This window comes from Protomyctophum bolini (genome assembly GCF_963924005.1).
Source record: "Protomyctophum bolini genome assembly, chromosome: 23".
In the NCBI taxonomy this organism is placed as follows: domain Eukaryota; kingdom Metazoa; phylum Chordata; class Actinopteri; order Myctophiformes; family Myctophidae; genus Protomyctophum; species Protomyctophum bolini.
This window is the reverse complement of record NC_137884.1, coordinates 23,430,460-23,457,291: the sequence shown is the minus strand read 5'-3', so window position 1 is coordinate 23,457,291 and position 26,832 is coordinate 23,430,460. Positions and strand designations below refer to the sequence as shown.

General features: G+C 45.1%; 1 protein-coding gene across 1 annotated transcript; it reads right to left on the bottom strand.

The window, feature by feature from the left end:
- Positions 1-690: 690 nt before the first annotated feature.
- On the bottom strand, positions 691-23,964 carry tbc1d30 (TBC1 domain family, member 30; the record flags this gene model as incomplete). Its single annotated transcript, XM_080757485.1, has 18 exons — positions 23,312-23,964; positions 18,636-18,800; positions 13,736-13,797; positions 12,757-12,822; positions 11,611-11,736; positions 9,895-10,080; positions 9,638-9,707; positions 9,354-9,452; positions 8,764-8,932; positions 8,440-8,545; positions 7,152-7,258; positions 6,639-6,778; positions 4,193-4,429; positions 2,840-3,065; positions 2,289-2,443; positions 2,145-2,231; positions 1,180-1,448; positions 691-1,056 (listed from the first exon to the last, which is right to left on the bottom strand). Exons 1-18 carry the CDS (start codon positions 23,850-23,852, stop codon positions 691-693), a joined length of 3,177 nt encoding a protein of 1,058 aa, XP_080613611.1. The 5' UTR covers positions 23,853-23,964.
- Between the last annotated feature and the right edge of the window lie 2,868 nt (positions 23,965-26,832).

Genomic DNA, 26,832 nt, shown 5'->3' with positions numbered 1-26,832 from the left:
ATTCCTTAACGATTCCCTCTTCTTAACGCTCCGATTCCTAAACGATTCCCTTTGACTATTCCTATAGGGGGGGGGGGGGTCCCTGTAACCCTGACAGTGTGCAAATGGAACCGAATGGACCATTTGTAATCTCTCAAGAGTGAAATTAAAACGTTTGAGAACCACTCATATTCGCAATTAGTACATACTGTAGCAGACATCAAGTCCAATTAGTACATACTGTAGCAGACATCAAGTCCAATTAGTACATACTGTAGCAGACATCAAGTCCAATTAGTACATACTGTAGCAGACATCAAGTCCAATTAGTACATACTGTAGCAGACATCAAGTCCAATTAGTACATACTGTAGCAGACATCAAGTCCAATTAGTACATACTGTAGCAGACATCAAGTCCAATTAGTACATACTGTAGCAGACATCAAGTCCAATTAGTACATTAGTACATACTGTCTCAGACGTCAAGTCCACATAATCAGCTCCAACAGTGTGACAAAAAAAACGTTCCAAAATACGATGGAAACGATTCCAGGTTCTTCAATCAATCTCGGAAACCGTCGGTCTGAAAAAGAACTCGGGTGGTTCCCCAGAGTCCCAAAATCTAGTTGTTCGACTATACGCCGCGGGGCTCGGCAACCGACACAGGAGTTCCTCCTCCTCCTCCTCCTCCTCCTCCTCATCATCCTCATCATCGCCTCCTGGTGGTGGCGGCGGCGGCGGCGACGCGGTCACGGTTCAGGTTGAGGTTGAGCTGCGGGAAGTGGACGGCGGGCGTCCGGGCCGTGGGACCGTACAGGCCCAGGTTCCTGGCCGCCGCGGACCGACGGGGCTGCTTGACCGACGGGAAGGGAGAGAAGGCCGCGGCCGCCGCGGCGCCCGCTGGGGCCTGTTTGGGGGAGGGGGAGGAGAGGGAGGGGCTCGACGGGGACGAGGGGAGGAGGGCGACGCGAGGAGGAGGCCTGGAGAGGGAGGAGGAGGAGAGAGAGGGAGTGGACGGGGAGGAGGTCATATTATGGAAGGAGGAGGAGGGAGAGGGGGAGGGAGATAGCGGGGGGGAGGAGGAGGGGTGGATGGGAGAGGGAGGGTTAAGGGGGAGGGGTGGGGTCGTGGAGGGGAGCGGGGAGGGCGACCGGCGGCGAGAAGAAGAGGGAGGAGGAGGAGGGAGGAGAGGAGCCACGGAGCCCGAGGCGGCGCTCCGACAGTCGGACTCTCTGCGATGATGATGATGATGACGGCGCGATGCCGGGGGAGGAGGGGGGAGGAGAACGGGAACGGCCTCTGGGGGGCGACACTGCGTGGTGGTGGTGGTGGTGGAGGAGGGGGGGTCTGGGTTCTGGTTGGGCGTGGCTTCGGCCTCCTCCAGGTCCAAAGAGGCCAGTCGGTCCTCCACCTCTCCCATGATGCCGTGCGTCTCGCCAGCGTCCGCGTCGACGTCCAACACCGGGCCTGGAGGCAAGGATGGTGGAACGTGAACCAAGTATACGTTAAACTTAAGTAACATTTTTGAGGTGGTAAACAAAGTATAGAGGGTATATGCGCGTGACATCATCATCAAACCCGGAAGTTATGCAGGAACGCCAACTGAGTGGCAAAAAACTACTTTCTGGCCTTGACAGCCCATATACGTCCAAACAGAAAAGTCATATCTGATTGCATTAAACAACGTTAAACAATGTTAAACTCACTGATGTTGCATTGCCACTCACTTTAAGCATGCGCATACTCTCTATAGGTAGTTTCCAATACTTTCTTTTTTGTCAGAGGCAAATATTGTACTGTTACTCCACTGCGTTTTAATTTATTTAGTTCCAGGTTGCCTTGATTATTATTACAAACCACTTCAGCCCAATATACATTTAGGCCATTTGAAAAGAGACGATCTAAAAGCTCACAATGCGTCGCGAACGCGACACATGGTGAGCTTTTGTAGATCTGCTATTTTCAAAATACTTTTTAATACATTTGAAAACTTGAAACGGGACATTCTGCACTTTCCACTTTTGGTAAATTAATTACATTTTCATACCGATACTTTTCTACTTTTACTCAAGTACATTTGTAATTCCGGACTTCTACTTGTAACAGAGTATTCCTAATTCAAATATTGCAGTATTGATACTTTTACTTAAGTTAAAAACGTACTTTTTCCACCACTGGGAGGAGGACGAGCGACGGCCATCTCTCCGTCTCTTTCCTCCTCGCTCCTCCTCTCTTCTCCTCCTCCTCCTCCTCCTCCTCCCTCCTCCTCTCTTCTCTCCGTTCCCTCCATCTCATCTCCTCCTCCACCTCCCTCCTCCTCCTCCTCCTCCTCCTCCTCTCTCTCCTCGGAGTCGTCGAGGCCCAGGTGTGTGCGTGCCCGCGCCAGGTTCCGGCGTTGGACACGCACGTGCGTGCGCCAGGGCGAGGCCACGTCTCCCGCGGGCAGAGAGCTGCAGCGGAGCCTGGCCGGGCGGACGGGGGGAGAGACAAGGTGATTATCCCATTCACCATTTTTCAAAAATTGCAGACCTACAAGCTCGTAGCGCGCCACTCGGTGGCGCGCTATGAGCTTGTAGATCTGCTATTTTTCAATAGCTAAATTATAACACAATGTTTAAAACACCAAAAGGGGTTCTCACCCAAAATGGGTTATAGTTAACGAAAACTCACGAAATATCGAAAACTACAATTGATTTAAAAAAAAACACAATAGGTCGGACTCAGACCTTTTTTTAATCCTACACGTGACAAAAAAACTAAAACTAATACAGACTAAACTAAAACTATAAAACGTTAATAAAAAAAAATAAATAAAAAAAAATAAAAAAAAATAATGTAAAATCCCAAACTATTCTAACCTTGCCGGGGAGGAGGCCCTCGGGGAGCTCTGGGGCAGAGGGGCCCCGGGGTGGTGGGGGGCCCCGGGGAGAGCCGAGGAGAGCCTGGAGCCCCCCCGAGGAGGGGTGCCGCCCCCCCGTGGGGGGGCTCCGCCGCTGCGAGGCTTCCGTCCCAGCAGCAGGTGGTTGACCACGGGAGTGGACGGGTTGAGCTGAGAGGGCAGGACGCTGGTGGCGGGACATTTATCTGTATGGAGGAGACAACGAGAGAGTCAAGAGACATTTATCTGTATGGAGGAGACAACGAGAGAGTCAAGAGACATTTATCTGTATGGAGGAGACCAGAGGAGAACTTTATTTTTATTTTTTTATGAGTTAATAGCACAGGCAGACTCTTCACATACTAGAGCATGTCTGAAATAAGTGTCAGAGCTGAAATCGACATGTAAATATGAAATAAATGCTTAAACATGTAGCCAGGTGTAATGTTAGAGTCCACAGAAGACATGTAAATATGAAATAAATGCTTAAACATGTAGCCAGGTGTAATGTTAGAGTCCACAGAAGACATGTAAATATGAAATAAATGTTTAAACATGTAGCCAGGTGTAATGTTAGAGACCACAGAAGACATGTAAATATGAAATAAATGCTTAAACATGTAGCCAGGTGTAATGTTAGAGACCACAGAAGACATGTAAATATGAAATAAATGCTTAAACATGTAGCCAGGTGTAATGTTAGAGTCCACAGAAGACATGTAAATATGAAATAAATGCTTAAACATGTAGCCAGGTGTAATGTTAGAGTCCACAGAAGACATGTAAATATGAAATAAATGCTTAAACATGTAGCCAGGTGTAATGTTAGAGTCCACAGAAGACATGTAAATATGAAATAAATGCTTAAACATGTAGCCAGGTGTAATGTTAGAGACCACAGAAGACATGTAAATATGAAATAAATGCTTAAACATGTAGCTAGGTGTAATGCTAGAGACCACAGAAGACTGGTGGGTCAAACTGAACAACCAATATGTCAATTTGAAGCTATGATTCCCTGATAAAATGAAAATAAATAAAAAAATCCAATGGCAGGCCCTCAAGTCAAATTTGGATGTACATATTTGTTCTACCTGTGCGTATGTAAAGCCTGCATGGCGTGCTGGCCTGGCGCCCCCCTACCTGTGCGTATGTAGAGCTGCATGGCGTGCTGGCCTGGCGCCCCCTACCTGTGCGTATGTAGAGCTGCATGGCGTGCTGGCCTGGCGCCCCCCTACCTGTGCGTATGTAGAGCTGCATGGCGTGCTGGCCTGGCGCCCCCCTACCTGTGCGTATGTAGAGCTGCATGGCGTGCTGGCCTGGCGCCCCCTACCTGTGCGTATGTAGAGCTGCATGGCCTGCTGCTGCTGGCGTCTCTTGATGCGAGCGTACTGCTTCTTCAGGGCGTTGATGTCCGTGCTCATCCTCTCCATCATCATGCTGTTGATGGCCGCTTGGTGCTCCGCCCGGCCCCCCCCTCCTCCTCCCGCCCCGGCGAGCCCCCCGCCCCCGCCGCCGCCCACCGCTCCCGGGCTCAGCTCCGCTATGTTGCCCTGCTCGCCGCGCTGGTCTGCAGGAAGACAAACAAAAAGGAGAGACAATGGAGAGAGGGCTTTTAGGGTCGTGCTCCTGCTGGTGGCTGCGCCCCCCAGTGTTGTTTCTGGCAGCACATTTTGATTTTAGTTTTTAGTCATAGTCTTTTTGAAAAGCTTAGTTTTTGTCACATTTTAGTCACCTGGAATGTGTTCGTGTTACTCTAGTTCTAGTCGACTAAATGTCGTGAGATTTTAGTCGACCAAAACTACAGCTGATTTAGTCGAACAAAATGTATTTTGGCGGGCCTTGATGCAGACAGTTTTTTTCACTTTTCTTCACAAACAACGTATACTGGATATCTTGTCCACTAGTCCCTTCCTAACATTTTAGTCTTAGTTTTTATTTGTTGATGAAATTGTCAGTATATTTAGTCATCGTTTTAGTCGTCATATGGCTTAGTTTTTATGTAGTTTTTGTCAGTGAAAAAAGGTAGTCGCTGAAAATTTTTCGTCATAGTATTAGTCGACGAAAACAACACTGGGAGAGAGGCTTAGGGTCATGCCACAATCCTACATTATGATGTCTAGCTCAAGTGGGCAAATGTTAAATGGTGCATTTATATAGCGCCATTATCCAAGGCGCTTTACATAGATTGTGCAACACACACACACACACACACACACACACACCGACATGCTCAGAATAGAGATGTCGTACGATCGTTGTGAATACAGTACAAGTGGCCCCAAAAAATGATCGATACTATTAAATGAACTGATTAAATAATAAAACGAACAACCTAATCAATTTAAAGTTTTTAGAAAAGATTTGCTCCTCTGGCAGAGCCTGATGACAAGCGTGTCCGAAACACTGACTATGTTTTGAGCCAGACGTCTCGCCTGATTGGCTCTGTCCACCGTTTGTCAGGAAGAGATTGTCGGAGAAGGAAGTGCAGGGATTGGTCTGGAGGAAACAGAGACACAGTGTACTTACCGCGCCAGTACGGGACAAAACCTGGGCTGGAACTCAAAGATCTGCATGGGGCATTGGAACATCTAGAACTATCTGCTGCCGTTTCAGGATTTCCATCAGTGTAACGGCGAGCCGTTTACAGTTATTATTATTTCTGGTATTGTTGTTTTATGGTTATGGTTGGTGAAATATATATATATGTACTTATCGCTATTTCCATATATATATTTATACTAACGAACTATTGTTTTTTTAATATCTTTTTTATCCCACGATTTTGTAACCCATTTTTCACCCCTGTCTCAATCATCTAATGTGATCCTGGGCTCTACACACCCTCCACCAACCTAGTCCCCATATTTGGGGGACAAGGGGAGAGCAACGGACTTGAACTCATGCTTCCTTCATGCCTGAGTGTCCAAGTTGCTCCTTTACACCTGACAGGGGGGAGTTTCCCTGGTTGGACGTAGCGCGTGGAACTAACGAACTATTGTAAAGGACCAATATTTCTTTACAGTTATGGAGCTAAGCTTATATATCAGGACTACCAGCAGTCTTTTTTACGCTGTGCCACTACGGCCAGGGAGTTGTCGTTACTGTGTTTTTCCCCAAGTTGCAGACTAAAGATGTCCCTTCTCGCTCGCCATCTCTCGCGAGAACCGGTAGAAGCTGCGTGAGTTCCTGATCACTCTCATTGGCCCGAGCCGGTCATGTGACGCTCTTGAGGCCTCAAGAGTGTCTATTATAAAAAAGGACAGTCTTTGCATGGCTTTCAACGAGATGACGTCGCTTATTTAGCTCTAGCTATTCTCATCAACATCTGACAATTAACTCATGACACAAAATCCTATCCTGCAAAATAGACTGTACGATAGTCACCAACACCCTGCTTCATGGAGTCAGACACCCTGCATGGGAATGCACAAACTCTAAAGCTTGGACTCACGCCTTTTTTTTTAATCTTAAACCATTTTGAAATGTGGTAACCTCACACACTACGGCGTAAGCATATAAGATATAAGATTATTTTAGTCATCTGAAATGTTTCAGCGACAGCCTAGTTTTAGTGTTTTAGTGCCGTCTACTCAGCTGTGCGCCGAAAACCGTCGATCAACCAGCTCACAACGTGTCGCAATGTGAGCTCGTGTAGATCGCCTATTTTAGTTTTTATTTAATTTTCCTTCAGTGAAAAAAGGTAGTCGACGAACATTTTTCTTAGACTAAATCAACACTGCTGTGTGTGTGTGTGTGTGTGTGTGCACACCACTGACCTTTGAGTTGTTTGTGGTACTTCTGCAGCTCGGGGGCCAGAAGACCCCCCAGGGGCCCCAGGCACCCGAGGGCCGTCACCACGGCATCTTCATCGTCCATGTCGGCGTCATCATCACTTTCCCAGCTGCCCAGGCCAGCACTGGAATGACATCATCATCATCATCATCATCACTCAGTTCCTCAATCGACCTCAGTAAACATCTTTATCATTATGACGTGTAAAACATATCATTGCTGCTGTGCAGAAGCCTTAATTGGATCTCCATATTTCAACTCTCTATGTTTTCGTGACAGGAATCGTATCGTGGGTTGAGTGAATCGTTACATCCCTAAAAACAATGCATCCGAACACAATCCCGTGTCATTCCTGCATGTGGCGTCTGTGTGCTCTGTATGCTTACACCCCCAATATACACATAGCAGCTTCAGATAAGACCACGTTAGCATAATGGATTTGCATCGTGTACTATAGATTTGCAGTGCGTACTATAGTGATGCAGAATTAAACCAACCTTCCATTGGTCTTGACGGAGGTCGGGAAGGGTGTGATGTTATACGTGTACTTCTCCCTCAACTCTGCCAGCTGGGGGAAGGGGAAGACTGCCATGGAGTACACCTCCTTATGAGGACAGGAGAGAGGAGAGGAGAGGAGAGGTTAGCTGGGGAAGGGAACACAGCCATGGAGTACACCTCCTTATGAGGACAGGAGAGAGGAGAGGAGAGGAGAGGTTAGTTGGGGAAGGGAATACACCTCCTTATGAGGAGAGGAGAGAGGAGAGGAGAGGTTAGCTGGGGAAGGGGACACAGCCATGGAGTACACCTCCTTATGAGGACAGGAGGAGAGGAGAGGAGAGGTTAGCTGGGGAAGGGGACACAGCCATGGAGTACACCTCCTTATGAGGACAGGAGAGAGGAGAGGAGAGGAGAGGTTAGTTGGGGAAGGGAATACACCTCCTTATGAGGAGAGGAGAGAGGAGAGGAGAGGTTAGCTGGGGAAGGGGACACAGCCATGGAGTACACCTCCTTATGAGGACAGGAGGAGAGGAGAGGAGAGGTTAGCTGGGGAAGGGGACACAGCCATGGAGTACACCTCCTTATGAGGACAGGAGAGAGGAGAGGTTAGCTGGGGAAGGGGAAGACTGCCATGGAGTACACCTCCTTATGAGGAGAGGAGAGAGGAGAGGAGAGGTTAGCTGGGGAAGGAGAAGACTGCCATGGAGTACACCTCCTTATGAGGAGAGGAGAGGAGAGGAGAGGAGAGGAGAGGAGAGGAGAGGAGAGGAGAGGAGAGGAGAGGAGAGGAGAGGAGAGGAGAGGAGAGGAGAGGAGGGGGAAGGGGAACACAGCCATAGAATACACCTGTAGTCAATGATTTGTAATGACTTTGTTATTCCACAGGGGAAATTCAATGTTTATTGGGTAGGCCCTAAAATTATGGTCGTGGGGAATCATTTGGGGGTATTTCTTTTTCCGGTTGTGGTTTCCTGCCTGATGACTACAAATCAGTGACTACAACATGACGTATTTTACCATCCGCTCCAGACCGGTTCACACGGCCATTTTGGAAAACAGACCAGGCTTTCCTCCGAGTCGGAAAGCCTGGTGACGCGAGGTTATGCTTTACTCAAAGCGCTTCACAACGGTCCATTCATTCATACGAACAGTCAACGTCAGCGTCCTCACTTCCCACATTCACTAAACGTCGACTAAATGGACTGTAGGGTTAGCCGACTAAAACCGTATGATATTTAGTCGACTAAAACCTACACCTAAAGGTGTGTGTGTGTGTGTGTGTTGTACCTGCATGAGTTGAGTGGGGTTGATAAGGCTGTGTTCGAGCATCTCCTGAGTCAGACATCCCATAGTGCTGTAGAACGCATCCGCTGTATGACAGTACTCTATCCTCCTGGAGAGAGAGAGAGAGAGAGAGAGAGAGAGAGAGAGAGAGAGAGAGAGAGAGAGAGAGAGAAGATGAAAACGGGACGAGACCAAAATATATTCACAGTAAGTTGTCTCCGTCAGTCAGAAACCATCTCTGTATTTCATCTGCACCACTCAGTTCACACGGGTGTGATTTTGTAGAGATGTGCGTGCTTCCCTTTGTATTCTATTGCTAGTACTCACTCTCCCAGTCGTTCCCAGATGGCGAGCGCCACTCTGAGCAGGACCTCGGAGCCCTCGAAGAACACCGAGTCCCAGATCTTCAGCACGACGGACGAGGGCAGGCAGGTGGCGAACATGGTGAGAAACCACTGCATCGTGAACACGTTGGTCAGGGGAGGCTCGTAGTTACCTGAGAGAGAGAGAGAGAGGACAGGAGAGAGGGAGAGAGAGAGGACAGGAGAGAGGGGACAGGAGAGAGGGAGAGAGAGAGGACAGGAGAGAGAGGACAGGAGAGAGGGAGAGAGAGAGAGGACAGGAGAGAGGGAGAGAGAGAGAGGCGGAGGGAGGGAGAGAGAGAGAGAGAGGCGGAGGGAGAAAGAGATAGAGAGAGAGAGAGGCAGAGGGAGGGAGTGTTAAGAGGGAAAGAAGAGGGGTAGAGAGGGATGTTGCAAAGCATGAGATTCTGATTTTAAAAAGATTAGCCAGATGATCTTCACACAAGCAGACAAAGGCGCTATATATAAATGCACCGTTTACCATTTAGACCAGTCAGTAGACCGGTTTCCCCAACAATACGAACAAAATGCACACACACACACACACACACACACCTCCAGCCTCCTTGTTGGCAAGCTTCTGCAGATGGTGGAGGTGCTGGGACAGCCTGGGCAGCTTCAGACGGAGGAGGTCCCTGAACACGGCCATGTCCACTGAAAGAAAGAAAGAAAGGTTCAATAGAGTGGGGACAAAGTGGGAAAGGACTCAGAGTTGCACGTACTGTAGGTATCCCACCGTTACACATTTTGAGCCGACAAGTGTTGGTTCGCGTTTGTGTATATGCGGGTTGGGTTATGCGCGTGTGTATGCGTGCGCGTGTACATGCGTGTACATTTACCTGACAAAGCACGCAAGTTGTTGGCAAAATAACTCTCTGGCAACACCTTGTCGATCAGATAGATCATCACCTGTACAGAGGAGAGGAGGCAGACTAAATTCAGCTGGTACTCTGAGACATGCATGGTCTGTTCACTCAAGAAATACATTATAGTCAGCACGCAGTTTGGGAACAACTGGTTTTACAGTCTGTCTCATGCCACAAGAGTGTTCTGTATGTGTGTGTGTCAATCGTGTACAATGCGTGTGTGCTCGTACTTTGAGTGCGTCGCTCTCGCTGCCCTCGGTCACCTCCAGAATAAGAGCGGCCAGCACGTTGAATCCCTGGCAGTAGCCCACGCTCTTATTCCAGCGAGCGTACGCCAACAGCACCCTCTTCAGCACCACCCTGTCCTGCTCCCCCTCCTGGCCACAGTAGGAACTACAGCCCGTCCTGTGCAGGTCCTGCAATGCAAACATCACAGTCAGCAGATAATAATAATAATCAACCAACGGACAATGGCTGACAACAATGTCAGTATGTGGAAATGCATTTAATGGTGTTGATAACGACTGACAACAGACATTAAATACGGTGGACAACATCCGAAACTGCTCGAATGCGAACATATTTTGTGCGCCCCCTCTCTTCTTTTGTGTGCTCTCCCATCTCCCACACATGATTCGGTGGAATCTCTGAGTCACTGTCTGAGCAGGTGTTCCGAGTCACCGAGCAGCAGAAAAGAGCTGCGATCATGTGAGGTTTTCCATGACGGTTTGAGTCTCAAACCGTTCGGACGCGTCATGGAAGGTAAACACCCAGCGCTGACTGGACACTGTAGTTTACTTAGGCTGTTGCAACAAAAGCATTCATGGGCACTTTACACACACATACGTCATTTTAATAGTAGCCTCGGAAACCCAGAGGTTTTTATTTCCAGGGAGAAAACAATAATTCTGGGAACGAGTCCACTTCAATTCGGTGTAGAGTATAGGATTTAGGATTTGTAGAATCTGTTCTCAAAGGCATAAAATGCAACAGTACCTAAGGGACGCAGTCCCACATTTAGCCGTTGTTTCAGCTGAACGTGCATCGTTTGCAGGTGCTTACGGGACATAGAATAAAGCAAAAGGAAATCTCACGACTGAAAGCTTATTGATAATGTTTGGGTATTATTATTCTAAACTCAAGAAATCACAGATTTGAAGCATTACTATTTGACATTTCGGAGACCGTTCATGTTCATGGAAGATGCCAACATGTATTCCATCGCTAGTTAGACCACTTCAAATACTCTTTAATCTTAAAACAACTAATAACCTAATCATAAAACTAATAGGTAACCCGAAAATGGCCGATCTACAAGATCACAGCATGTCACAGTGCAACGTGTTGTGAGCTTGTAGATCTGCTATTTTCTGTGCACGAGATGCTTCCATAGAATCCAAACGACTGGTTCTGGTTGTGTGTTTGTCCGCATCCGTTTGTGAGTCGGTGGTTGTTTTGTGCGTTTGTTTTTGCACTACGGTAGCTGAAAGCTACCTTCCCAAGCTACCTTTCCCCAGAAGCCTGAATTGAGTGGTGGATTTGCAGCAAAGGTCGGTCAAACAAACACTGATTCATTAAAATGCGTGAGATTAGCTTGCTTACTGTTATTCATTTGTAAAATGTACTGCCGTAAGCACTATGCAGTGGGAAGCTACTGGAATATTGAGCCACTGCTGACTCAGAACATCTGCTTTGAGCACAGAGAGAGAGAGGGAGAGAGAGAGAGAGAGAGAGAGAGAGAGAGAGAGAGAGAGAGAGAGAGAGAGAGAGAGAGAGAGAGAGAGAGAGAGAGAGAGACAGACAGAGAGAGAGAGACAGACAGACAGACAGAGAGAGAGAGAGAGAGAGAGAGAGAGACACATAACCTCTCCTCCCATGACTCCCCTCCCCCGCTGGCTCCAGCTGACCCATGCTGTCGCACCGACGGCATTCTTTCTCCTCGTTACCTTGACGATCTGGATGCCCAGGGAGTCGTCGTCCGGGTTACTGCGCTCGTTGAAGGCGAAGCGAAGCGTCTTGTCCCAGTCTATAGAGATGCTGTGGAGGTACTGGTCTGCTAGGGTCAACCACACCTGGAGGCAGGGAAAGGTGAGACACATACATGAGGGCTGTGGAGGTGCTGGTGTCAAGAGATTAAAATAGGGTGCATTTTGCATCCCAAAACGCAGTTTTATAGTTAAGGGACGCAATAAAACAACGACCTCTGCATCCACTGTAGCCTACAATTTTTTTATTTCAGTTTATTTTGCTAGCTTTAGTTATAATAATCATTTCTTCTACGGTTTTCTACATGAATATAACCATATAAAATGAAATGGGAGTTAAATGCTGCAATTGCTAAAGATTGCAAAATATGACTCCTAACGTCGTTGAAGTGGGACTCATAAAATGTCCCTGGGACTCATCTAAAAGACCATCCCTGCATCCCGGGACTCATTACATTGAAGACCTATTTACATCACTGCTGGTCTGTTATAGAGCATCGCAGTCCCGCCCCCGACGAGCGGCGCAGGAGAGAATTTCACATTCATTTTTCCCCATAGACGTTTCAGAAAGTATTTATTTCAAGACCTGTAAGCCTCGGACAAAGCCAACTCGGACGGTGACAACTCATGACAATAAACACAAAGTTTTGGGCCGAACAAATAATTAGAAAGAAGAAATAAAAGGGCTTTTTTGTTGTTTTTCTTCTTTCTAATTATTAGTTCAATCTTTAAAGGAGTGCCATGTTAATCATATAAAAAAAAGGTACCGGTTTACTAAAACAGGAACGCGTAAAATAAAGTATAAACAATTAGCTACAGATCCACCTGGAGCCTTGTATAGAGGGTATGCGCATGCTTAAAGTGAATGGCACATTGAGTGGCAAAGCAACAGGCAAAGTGAGTTTAACATTGTTTAATGTTGTTTAATGCAATCAGATATGACTTTTCTGTTTGGACGTATGGGCTGTCAAGGCCAGAAAGTAGTTTTTTGCCACTCGGTAGGCATTCCTGCATAACTTCCGGGTTGTGCATGTGTGTGGGGTGTGTGTGTGCGTGTGTGTGTGTGTGTGTGTGTGTGTGTGTGTGTGTGTGCGTCAGATCTCCTACCCTTTTCCTCCATTCCTTTGGGATGCCAGTTGAGAGTCTGGCCACTGCCTTGAGCGCATCCTGCCACTGTAGATATACAAATATTAACATTAACATTGTACATTAACACTGTCACTATAGATATACAAATATTAACATTAACGTTGCCCTTGAGCACATCCTGCCACCGATACTGTACAAACACAGAGCCTTACGTTGTAACTTTTACTAATTGATGATCCTTGGTTAAACATGGATAAACATTCTTCCAAAATCCAATGACAATATGTTTGGCTATAGATCCATGCTCTATTGTCTGTAGCCAAACATGTTTTATATATAATAGCTAGCCTATAAGTGTGTGAGAAGCAAAGACAATACATTTAAAATACATATACACCAGTGTTGTTTTCCACCACTTCACCACTTTTCAACCCATCTTCATATAATAGGTCCTCACTAATAATCATGAAAATAATTGTGCAATGTTTTTCTAGGAGGGCTGTGGGCAGTTCAGAAACCGTCTTCCAGTGACATCATCGATGGGGAATACAAGCTAATAGAAACGGCAGGCTTTCTAGTCCTGGAAAGTTGCAATGCGAAAAGCCATCATTGTCACGATAATGAAAATCTAAACATTTTTGTAAAAACAAAATCTGCCTAATGATGATGTCACTGGAAGACGGTTTCTAAACGGCCCACATCCCTCCTATATGAGACACAGACAGAGTAGAACAATTGTGCCATTTTATCATGATTATTAGTGAGGACCTATTATATGAAGATAGGTTGAAAAGTGGTGAAGTGGTCCTTTAAGACTAAAACTAAAACATTCCAGGTGACTAAAATGTGACTAAAACTAAATGAAGTTTCAGTCCAAAGACTATGACTAAACTAAAATAGAAATTTGCTGCCAAAAACAACACTGATATATATATAGGCCTACACTTAGGTTTTTCGATTCCATTTGAGCCCATTTTTATTTAGCCACGGATCTCACCTGTTGAAAGCCATTCTTTCCCACTGAGGGTTCAATGGTAAACTTCAGCCTGGTGTCCACTCCTGTAAAACACAAAGAGAAGCATTGATTCCAGGATGATTGAGGACATGACCTATTCCCGTCAGAATTCGTTTAGACAAACAAGCGACCTGTGGCTGTTTAAAGATCGAGCAGATGTCGCTGTCCTTTTCCATCTGGTCCTGAAATCCTTGCATTTCAGTCTCATTCGATTCTTGTACACACTTCATTCCACATTATAGCAGAATGTCTTTGAATATTTACAGGAATATAGGCTAAACGTCCGAATGGAAATTATTTTTTGATCCAAACTTAAAGGGAAAAACACGGAAGGAAAATAAAAGATCACTTGGCCATTCGCCAACAACTGGGTTGCTACCATTTTTCTCTCTCTCACTCTCTCTCTCTCTCTCACACACACACACACACACACACACACACACACCAACAGTAAATAGATTTGCAAACGGCTAAATTAGTTATCTAAAAGTATAGACAATAGTAGCACCTGCACCACAGTAGTCCTTCTCTGTCTCTTTGTCCAGCGCCATTGGTCCGCCTCCCAGCATAGCATGCAGCGATCTGCCCGTTTAGCCTAAAGGATTATCCATCTACGAACTAAGCCCTCCTACTGTATACCTACTTCCCCTTTCACATGTAGATCACACACAAGCACAAAGGAAAGTCTGCTCAATATATGACAGATGCATAACATAGGGTTCCGGTTTTAGCTAAATTGGTATAATTAAATATCGATTGAGCTGTCACGTCACATGTATGTCGGGGAGGTCGTCATAAATTACTCTGGCAGCGTTAATTAAGTTTGCTTGTTTTTGTTGACTTTTGAGTTCTCTTCAGCACCATCGAATGGACAGCGCCCCTGGAGCGAATAGAGACTGCATATGGGGGGCTAGAACTCAACAAACATTTGGCATATTGAATATCTGATTTCGATTTTATTCGCATTAGAAATGCAAACCTACATACAGTAGCCTAACTGCACCTCGATGGATCCGAAGCATGACAGAACATGAAGGTGATTTGGTATTTAGGCTGCACGGAAAAGTCGTGTAGGCCTATATAAGAACTAATGCTATAGCCAGCCTATTAAAAAGAAATCACAAAAAAGCACTTAATATGGGAACCGAATTAAACCCATGACTTTTACAGAAAGCTGTGAAATGACACACACACACACACACACACACACACACACACACACACACCTGGCTCCAGCGTGCACAGCAGCCGGGGCGCGCTCCGGGAGATGCCGTTGCGTTTCCTCAGCACATTGCTGATGATGTTGCCCACCCCCCCTCCTCCTCCTGCGGACCCTCCGGAGAGTCCGGAGCCCCGAAGGGCCGCCGCGGCGGAGCGGCGGTGCTGCTTGACGCCGCACGGCCTCGACCTCCTGCCCGCAGCGGAGACACCGAACCTCTCCTGCCTCATGTTAATGCCCCGGGCCCACAGTGCGTCCTACCGAGTACTACTGACCACCGGCACAAACCGTAAGATCATGTCCCAAAAATGGTTCCAAGTTTAACGAAAAGGATTCTCCTACACCGCGTGGTGGACTATAGACTCAATGTTGGACTTGGATGGTCAGCCGATATAGGCTACATGTAATGCATCTTCGGCCGTATATGCGCAATGGGCTGCAAAGACAACCCCCTATATATGCAATAAATAGCAAGCTCTGTGGAAAATCAATGACTCGGTTGAATCGATTATCGTAGATAGCAGCAGAGCTGTCAAATAAATCTTCCCCGGTGATGGTTGGTTTAGGTGTTTGCCTCCGATCAGAAAGAATAAATATAAACGCCTTCCGTTTCTTCCAAGTCCCCGCTTCAAAAAAATATCAGGAAGATATAACGTCAGCTCAAGGCAAGCCGGGCAGCCACGTTTCAACGTTTCGCTCTTTTAAATTAAATGTGATTTAAGTGAACGTTAGAAATAAAAAAGGTAAATCAAATCCCGCAGAAATCATCCGTGATGACGGCGAGATGCTGCATTCATGCATGCAGCGCCGTTCTGCTGGCGTCATGAGTCATGACATGACGAGGCAGGGCAGGGTGCATTTAGCATAGATGGAGAGAGAGAGAGAGAGAGAGAGAGAGAGAGAGAGAGAGAGATGTGGGGAGGAGATAGGCTATAGGAAGCAGTGGTTTCCAAACAGTGGTCCGGGGACCAGCAGTGGTCCTTGAGGGGGTTCGTTCCAGGTGGCTCCGCATGCTAAATGATAGAGATAGTTGCCGGTATAACCAAATGGACCCTTATTAGATCTTTAAATCTTAAGTGTAAAATTAACTGGTCCATTTGGTTTCATTTATACACTCTCAAAAGTTAAGAGTTGAGTTGAGAGTTGAGATAGAGGATGGGGTCTACCCCTGAGATAGAGGATGGGGTGATGACATCATGACATGAGATAGAGGATGGGGTCTACCCCCTGAGATAGAGGATGGCGTGATGACATCATGACATGAGATAGAGGATGGGGTCTACCCCCTGAGATAGAGGATGGGGTGATGACATCATGACATGAGATAGAGGATGGGGTCTACCCCATGAGATAGAGGATGGGGTGATGACATCATGACATGAGATAGAGGATGGGGTCTACCCCATGAGATAGAGGATGGGGTCTACCCCTGAGATAGAGGATGGGGTGATGACATCATGACATGAGATAGAGGATGGGGTAGAGGATGGGGTCTACCCCTGAGATAGAGGATGGGGTGATGACATCATGACATGAGATAGAGGATGGGGTAGAGGATGGGGTCTACCCCTGAGATAGAGGATGGGGTGATGACATCATGACATGATGAGGCATGCCGATTCCCATTAATTTTTCCATTGAAAAAAACGTTCAAAACGTATAACGGACAAAGCCAACAGCCGAGTTGACAAATCATGACAATAAACACATTTCTTGGGACCGAACAAATAATTAGAAATTTCTAATAGTACTACAGACGAAAAACAGTGAAGTCCGACTCCATAATGGATAAATGATGGATAAGGGGTCAGGACAACGAGGCCTTTTCGTGGAGGGGTCAGAGTAAAATTTGGACTTAAACAGTTTTTGGTCTGTAGTAGGCTACTCAATTATTTGTTCGGTCCAAAACAATGTGTTTATTGTCATGATTTGTCAACGATCTAGAGGCTCTACAAGCTCACTGCGCTGTGATGCGTTGAGCTTCTAGATCCGCTATTCATCTCCAAAGTAACTATAAACTAAAGTTTCCATATAATTGTGGTGGATTAAAAGTACAATATTTGCCTCTGAGATGAAGTAGAAGGGCATAATGAATTGGGGAACCCTGAGCTACAGAGACTATCAACTTGACTCCCTGAGTAGAGCTTGCCTTCACCTAGAACGCTTTTGTTGTTCAACTGCATTAGGGACATGTGATAACTGACCAACTGTCTGATGAGGATCTGTATAGGCAAACATGCTGGGGAGGAAATTCCGCTCATGTTCATCTGAGGTTAAAGTTAATCTTTTTAGAGCATACTGTACTCCCCTCTATACCGCCCCCTTGTGGGTTACATTTAAGAAAGCAAGTATGTATAAACTGCAGGTTGCCTATAATGATTGCATTGTTGAACAAACCAAGGTGGAGCAGTGCAAGTGAGTTATTCTGTAGTGTGGGAGTATACACTTTTCATGCCCTACTGAAAAACTTGATGTATACATTTATGTGTCGGCTCAATGAGTCTCAAAACTGCATAATTATGCTGCTATGTAACCCCAGCTTCAGTAGCACCAGGTACCGGTTTTTGGAAGCACTGGTATGAATGTTTATTGTAAAAATGATGTTTCTATGGGTTAGGGGTGTTTCTTCTCTGTATGTAGTGTTTTATGTTGTCTGTTGTTATTGGACCCTGAGTCTGAACAAATAAAGTTGATTGATATACAGACTGAAGACAAATATTTTCATGGGAAACATGAGAATTGTGTGAGAACCGTGATCTCAATTCTTGTGAGATTCACATTTGAGCACGAATCGGATTTTGAACGCCTGAAAATAATCAACATATTGACTCTCCCGGACTACCATGTCCACAAAAGGTTCGGCACTGATCTGTCCAGCTGTTTGCGAGCTAAAGACTATCTCTCACACACACACACACACACACACACACACACACACACACACACACACACACACACACACACACACACACACACACACACACACACACACACACACACACACACACACACACACACACACACACACACACACACACACACACACACACACACACACACACACACAAAAGAGAGAGAGCATAGAGAATAATCTGAAAACTAAAAATATTGAAATGTCTTGTGTCTTATGTGAAATCTTTCAATCAGACTCTAATAACTAGCCAAACTAGACCTCGCCAAGCACTGGGATGCAGAGCTGACGTACTCCAACATTCTCCGATTGAAAAAGGCTTTGATTTAGAAAGCCTTACTAGCTGGATTGGTTGGTTGGTTGGTGAATAAAAACCAAAAAAGGGACAACCTTGTCAAACCGGTTGGTTTAACCCATTCTGACCTGAGATCAGATTCATACGAGGTTTCCACTGGACACACACTGGTCTGATCGACCCATTCTGACCTGAGATCAGATTCTAAAAATGTCAGTCGTTCTTCGATTTTTCAAAAATAGCAGACCTACAAGCTCGTAGCGCGCCACTCGGTGGCGCGCTATGAGCTTGTAGATCTGCTATTTTTCAATAGCTAAAGCATGACATGACGCTAACACGAAAATGGGTTCCCGTTCAGAATGGGTTAACTAGCTTATAAGAAACATCCCAAAAGCAGCTGGATCACAACACCCGTTTCCAATGCCATCGATGCATACAACACAAGATGGCCCCTTACGTCGTTTCTGGGAAACGGCTTGAAGGCACGCAGTGATGATGTCATAGTTCTTCTGCAGTTTGTGGTGCAGCCGGTCGCGTCTGCGCAGCTGGCGGAGCAGCTTGGCCGACTGCAGGCCGGTGCGATACTTCACCTCCTGGATGATGGAACGCAGCTCCTCTGGATCTAAACATGTAGGTAGGTAGGTAGGTAGGTAGGTAGGTAGGCAGACACAGACAGACAGACAGACAGACAGACAGACAGACAGACAGACAGACAGACAGACAGACAGACAGACACTCGTTTGAATGATTAAATAACAATCACACATCATGCAAATAATATCCAGGGTGTATATACCTGCCACATATGCAGTCACTCTCATGCACCCTCTCTGCAGTCTATTTATGAGCAGGCTACATTAAAACAGGCTCAAAAAAATCGTCAGTGATGTTACCCATGTTTTAAATGGCGAGTTTGTACTTCTGCCCTCTGGGAGAAGATACAAAGATAAAAAAATCGTTTGTACACCAGCATCAACTAAGATGTTGAACGAGGCTCTGAAACAGCAGTAACTGTGTGAGGCTATAGATTAAGATTATACACATCATGTGTGTAATGTTGTGTCTTCCTCTGTAATGTATTTTTGTTGTCATTGATGTTTTATGTGTGGCTGCGGGGTGTGGGGTGAAAGCCCAAGACAAATTTCCCTTGTGGACAATAAAGTTTACCTTGACCTTGACCTTGACAGACACACGCACAGGTTTTTTTTAAGTTAAAAACGTTTGCTCTGAAAGACTATTTATTCAAAGATTTGTGCCACATTTTCACGATGAAAAAAAATAGAAGATCTACTACAGGCTCATAGCGTGCCGTGCTGAGCTTCTGCTATCTGCTATTTTTCAATAGCTAAAGTATAACATACTGTAATGCTTGAAACACACAAAGGGGTTCCTGTACAGAATGGGATAATCAGTCTTCAGAGCCGAACTATTTCCAACGCTGCAGGCACTAACTATGAACTACAGGTAGATTGTGCAACAGTAAAATCAACTTGTACATTCTCAGAGGTAATTGAATACTGAGGAATCGTGTGTCATTTAATTCCTCGCCATCTCTTTCCATTCCTCTGTTCTCCATTTTCTCACCACCATTACATTACACGTCTGTCTGACAATGGAAACTTTGTAGTCAAAGACTTCCCTTTACACAATTACAATGAGTAAAGTAATAATAAAACCTGTACACAACAATCAATACAATGAATAGCTTGATTACCTGTGATTCCCAACTTTTTTGCTTACATCAGACAATGCTGAGAACCCCCCATGTGTGTGTGTGTGTGTGTGTGTGTGTGTGTGTGTGTGTGTGTGTGTGTGTGTGTGTGTGTGTGTGTGTGTGTCCGTGTCCGCATACTCATGTGAGTATAGTATAGTATAGTATGGATCCGACAGGAAGCACGCACATCTCCAGAAATTCTACAGGTGCTGGTCAAAAATATACAGTACGTACAATGAAAAGGAAGGGATGTAATGTCCGCACACGGTTTCTCTGCTCCCAGGAAAAAAATATTGTACAGATACAATTGTCCTGAGAGAGCAGAGAAACTGTGGGAGTATACTGTAGCATAGTAGCCTACGCCTACCTACATATATATATATATGGAAAAGTTCATTTTCTTCAGTAATATAATTCAAAAAGAGAAACTTTCATAATGCTGGTATTCTAGAGACATTTATAACCATTTGAAAAGTGTGTAAATGTATGCACTCATTACTTTGGTCTGCAGGGCTACTTTTGAACAAAGGATGTCATCAACAATGGGGCGTGGCATGGAGGTGATAAGCCTGTGGCACTGTTGAGGTGTTATTATGGAAACCCAGGTGTGCTTTGATAGCGGCCTTAAGATCATTATTTTGTATTGTTGACTAGTGTCTCTCGCACCTTCCTCTTGACAACACAACACAGATTCTCTGTGGGGTTCAGGTCAGGCCAGTTTAATTGGCTGACCAGTTTAATGCCATGGTCACTGCATTGGTTACTACTACTAGTAGTTGTGGCACTGTGACTGTATGGTATGGCATATGCAGGTGCATGCCAAGGTCAGCTGGAAAAATAAATCTGCATAGTTACATTAGAGATATGGATTTTTTATTCTCATGAGCTGTATGCCATCAAGATACAACATGGGTTTTAAATGTTTCACTTTATGCACAATTAATGTAGAATAATATGTGAAAGTGTCACATTTTTAATCATATTACGGTATAAAATGAACTTTCCGCAATATTCTACATTTTTGTGATCTGTATGTCTGAGTATATACTATACTCATAGAGTATATGTATGTTTGACCACCTCCAAACAGACACCCCCCCCCCCAAAAAAAATCATTAAATTGTTTAATTGGAAGTATAAATTATAATATTAAACACTTATTCGATGATCGTTCTGATCATGTGTTGTTTGACTTGGAGTAAACCGTTGCATGTGTGTGTGTGTGTGTGTTCTTTCTGCTTTGGCAATGTAAACGTATGTTTTCTCATGCCAATAAAGCCCTTTGAATTGAATTGTATTGTGTGCGTGTGCGTGTGTGTGGGAGGGCAAACAGTGAAGACACGCACGTCTACCCAGTAGGTTTATTTAACAGGAGGATTCCAAAAGATGCAGAGGAAGACAATGGCAATGAATGAGAAGAGCGTGCCACCTACTGTGTGTGTGTGTGTGTGTGTGTGTGTGTGTGTGTGTGTGTGTGTGTGTGTGTGTGTGTGTGTGTGTGTGTGTGTGTGTGCGTGTGTGTAAACTAATTAAGTAAACTAATTACTCGTAAGGTCAACTGTCAGTCTGAGAGGCTTGTGAAGCTGCATGTTCAAATAGTGCTGTCTTGTTATTGTATAGACCTGGTGGTGACCCGGTGTGACCCACAGAAAGACAGCTAGTTTCTAACCAACTTGCAGAAGTGCAGAGCTATTTTAGCAGCACATTTTGCAACACAAAATGATGTTGAATCTAGAGTTGCAATACCCTACAACTACATTGACAGCCCATTGATCCAAATAGACATTTCCGATCGGCTTGTCTTAAACAACGTTAAACTCACCAACGTTGCAGCTGTAAGGCAAGCTTGAGAGATCCTCTTTTAATCTGCAAAGTGTTTGTTTCAGAAAGAAATCCACCATGTTATGAGCTACTTTCTGTCAAGAAATTCCATGCCGATGTTGAAGTTTCAAAGCGCTCGTTGGAAGTCGCTGAACGGCCGTACGCATCGCCTATTTGGCTTCCAAACTCCAACACTTAGAAAAAGAATCACCTGCAAAGAATTTCTTGACAGAAAGTAGCTCAGTCATAACAACATGTCTACGGTGGATCTTTATGAAACAAACACTTTGCAGATTGAAAGAGGATCATTCAAGCTTGCCTCACAGCTGCAACGTTGGTGAGTTTAACGTTTGTTAAACTAGGAGTTACATGGACGGACCGCATCAGAAATGTGGACCTCTATGGGGACCTACCACGGGTCACAGACAAAGACCTCTATGGGGACCTACCACGGGTCACAGACAAAGACCTCTATGGGGACCTACCACGGGTCACAGACAAAGACCTCTATGGGGACCTACCACGGGTCACGGACAAAGACCTCTATGGGGACCTACCACGGGTCACGGACAAAGTCAGAGAGAGAAGGACGAGGCTGGCAGGGCACTGCGTCAGGCACCCAGAACTTGAGGCAAGCAAATTGACCCTATGGGAGCCAACCCAGGGCAAAGCCAGGAGGGGAAAGAAGCGTACCACCTAAATCCTAATGTACTGTAGACGTGCTGCGGCTACGACAGCTTGGCTGACAACACTGCAGAGCTCAAGAACCTGATGTTGGAGAGGAAATTGTGGAGGGTAGCGACCCAGGAATCCTGAGTTGGAGTTGGCTAGACCTCACTCTCGCAGCAACTAACTATACTGACTATACAGCTTGCAAGGTTGGTGAGTTTAACATTGTTTAATAAGCAGATCGGAGACATTTCTATTTGGATCAATGGGATGTCAATGGAGGGTATATTGCAACTCTAGATTCATTCCATTATAAATAATACAAAAAATCTAGTGTTGCAAATGTTGCAGCCAGAGGACATAATGATGCAACAAGAATGCATGCATATAGGCTAATTATCCGTCACCACCAGGTACACAAATATGTTATAATGAATTATTATTTCTTATATACTGTAGCTTGAAATTATTTACAGTAAATAGAACCAATTCATATCCATTACTTGGGCTATAGCTATATGGTCCATAGCCTAGCAGGGGTTCCCAAAGGACCCCCAAAATGACCCCCATTAGAAAAGATATGCCAGGGACCCCCATAAGAGAAGATTTTTACAGCTCTAGCAGTGATTCTCAACCATTTTAATTGCAAGGACCCCCACGTTTGATATGCAACAGGCTACCGACTCCCATTTAATGGCATTTCTATCTCTGAGACCCCAGTTTATATTGTAAGGGTCCATTTGGTTCCATTTGTACACTCTCTGAGTTACAGACCCACAAGGGTCCATTTGGTTTCTAATTATCATTTAGCTGGGGACCCCCTGGAACTCTCTCAACTCTCAAGGACCCCTAGGGGTACAGTACCTACAATTTTTCACACACACACACACACACACACACACACACACACACACACACACACACACTACCTTTCTTGGCCAGGTAGTCCACCTGGTGCCTCCTGGTGTGTCTCTCCTGCAGCTCCTGCAGGAACCCGGAGCCCGTGTTGGAGCGGCCCAGGAACGGCGCGTCGGAGCTGGACGCCTCCGTGGAGCTGTCCGGGCCGCTCGCGGACCCCCCGCGGACCCCCTCGCCGCCGCTGTACGTGTCGTAGAGCTCCACCAGCAGGCAGTCCACGATGGAGGCATGGCGCGGGCCGCCGGCACCGTTCATGATCCGTGCCGCCCAGTCCGAGTCTTCGTGCACTCCCACGGTGCCACCGGTACCGATGAGTCCGGTGGCAGCGGTGTGACCGTGACCGTTGGGGACCGTTGGCGTGTCATCATCGTTATTATGATCCAAGGAGCTCCTCCACTGCTGAAAGGCGCTGAAACCGTCCGAGAACAACACGGACGAGTTGACGAACACTCCGCTCTCCTCGTCGTCAGAACAACAGCCCATGATTTCACCCTCCTCCTGCTCCTGGTCAATTTCAAAAAGTTCTTCTCCCACCTGCTGCTGCGACGCCATCTTAATTGTTGTTATTGTTATTATATTATTATTGGGCTAACCTAAAACAAAAAACGAGCCAAATCCCATCATGGTCAGACGTTGTTATGTTGTTTTTTTAGGGTGCCCGCTGCTGCTGCTGTCATTTACACTTCATGCAGGGCAGGCAGCAAACAACAGAAAACTAAAGAAAGATTATTATTAAAGATCACTAAAAGAAATGATTAAGATAAAGATTAAAGAGGATATTGTTCCGGGTGGTGGAAGTGCATTCCACTCCTCAGGGAGGTATAGCTGTTGAACTAGCTTTTAAGTTCCTTCCTCAAAGACTTCCAGCAGGCAGTTAGAGTTAGTCCAACCCACTCCGAAAGTTAAGGGAGGAGGCGATCAGCCTAAACTTTCCTGTTATGTGGAAGTGCACTGCGACAGGTGGCGGCGGGGCGGCGCGCAGGTCTGCAGGTGCACTGCACCAGTGGTTCTCAAAGTGGGGTCCGAGGACCCCCCCAGGGGTCATTGAGGGAGTTCCAGGGGGTCCCCACTCCCCACCCAGCTGTGATGGATTAGTAACCAAATGGTCCCATGGATCTGTAACTCTGAGGCCCCTTTTCCACCGGTTGGTTCCCAATGGTTCTTAGTCCATGAGCCAGCGCTCCAAAATTGTAACATTACCGGTAATTATGAATTGAGTGTGCAAAACCATACCTATATTAAATTGTTATCACCATGAAACTTCCCCAGTTGAATACTTACACGAAGACAATGATTTATTCTTTTACAAATTTTATATTTTTAATGAGGCAATATGTGGGGAAATATGTAAAATAATCGAAAATATGAAAAAGCTACTATTGTGGAAGGGTTATCATGTATTAATTTACTTGTACTGATCATATAAACATTTTAACATATTTAATATTATATAGGTCTAGTTTTTCCCACGAATTTTGGAGCTCTGAACCGGTTCCCATTGGGAACCAACTGGAGGAAAGGGGGTCTGAGAGTGTACAAATGGAAACAAATGGACCCTAACGAGTCCATTTGGTTCCATCTGTACCCTCCCAGAGTTACATTAATATTGATTTGATGATATTAATTGGGGTCTCAGAGATAGAAATGCCAAACATTTTTTTTTCGCCAAACCCCGCCTCGGGTATGGGCACTGATAACGCGGAGGAAGAAACACGCCGCCAGCGCCCACAGCGTCCCGAGCGGGAATCGAACCCAGGACCTTCTAGCTGTGAGGCGACAGCACTACCAACTGTGACACCGTTGCCCGAGATGCAGGTTTTCATAGTAAATGTGACGAAAGGTCACAATAACATATGTGTGTGAGTATCTCTCAGCCTCAGCCTGATCTACAGGCTTCAATCATCAGTTGATAGTTTAAAGGTGAGATAAAGGTTGATGTGTTGTTGTTGTTATACATAATATGACGAGACATTACAGACTGAGAAATAACAATTACAACAGATTCATGCTTTTATTTATTTATACTATAATACATTGCATTATTGTGCGCCATATAGTTTCAAGAGGATTTGTCACATGTGATAAGTGTAGCAAGGAGAAACAAAAAAATATATATCTATGCAAATAATAGTTATCAAGTCAAAAGAAGAAGAAGAAGAAGAGGAAAAAAATATATATATACTTATTTTTCAGAAAATATTATAGCTGTCATGTAACTTAATAAAGTGTATATAGTGCATAAAGACAACCCTCCAAGTGCAGTGAGAATCTGAGATTCCACCCAGGCCATTTATCAACAATAATTCTGTCGTGAATTAAGGGGAAAACGGCTTCAGTATTCTAGGAGTAAAATTATGCAGGTTATCCATTGCTTGTATGTGTCGATCTGGCAATCAAATCATTTGCATGCAGGTGAAAGATCTTATATATACGGACTGGCATTCCAGCCTCGAGTCTTAGGCTTTTCAACCCATTTTGATCTGGGAACGATTCTATAAAATGTCTTCTACATCCTTCGGTTCATCAAAAATTGCAGACCTACAAGCTATGAGCTTGTAGATCTGCTATTTTTCAATAGCTAAAGCATAACATAATGCCAATACCAAAAGGGGTTCCCGACCCAAAATGGGTTTTAACACCCGTTGGGTATAGGTGTAGAAAAAACAAAAACTAAATGCCACCACACGAGGAAACCAGCATCTTTATGCACTGGATACAGATCACACACTGTTCTAAACCACCGGTTGTTGTTTTAATAAACCCAACCCCTTTAGTTATACATTGAACGTCGACGTTATTGTGGTGGTCAACATGAATCCAGGCAACCTGCGGCTAAATCAATTATCATCAGGTTCAAAGGTGATGAAATTACCCAGAAGATAATCTCATTCATTTTCACAGTTAAGAAAAAATTAAAATAAAATAAAATAAACTCTACCAGTCCAGTATCTATACTGTAGTGTCCTGGACAGTCCTGTTTATATGTCCCTCATGTGCATGGAAAGCTTTTGAGACAAGATTTAGTAGACGTATAATCGAACTGATCAGATTGTATAACTCTGGTCTGACGCACACATCAAAACATATTCAGCGTGTGTGTATGTGTGTATGTGTGCGTGTTAATGTTTGAACTCAACATCCGCTTATACACATTGACATGTGGACAGCTGAATGTTTGACACAGTTATACTGTATACAGTTATACTGTATACATATGGTTAATAATAGCACTTGGGATGCACTTAACCCGTTAAGACCGGAGACCAGATTCTAGAATGTCTATCATGACAGTTTTCTGGAAGGAAAAAAAAATCCTGTTTCTATGTCAGTGGTTCTCAAACTATTTCATGTCAAGGACCCCAAAAATTACATGTAATTGGCCAACGACCCCCCCATCTGAAAACATGTTGTTTCAGGGACCCCCCTAAAGTATGACATATAAGGCTTAAAACACCTGAATGGGTCAAGTCTGTAAATGAGTGCACGTTGCTGTACGTCTCAAACGACTGCAGAACTCCCTGATTTTTCATCA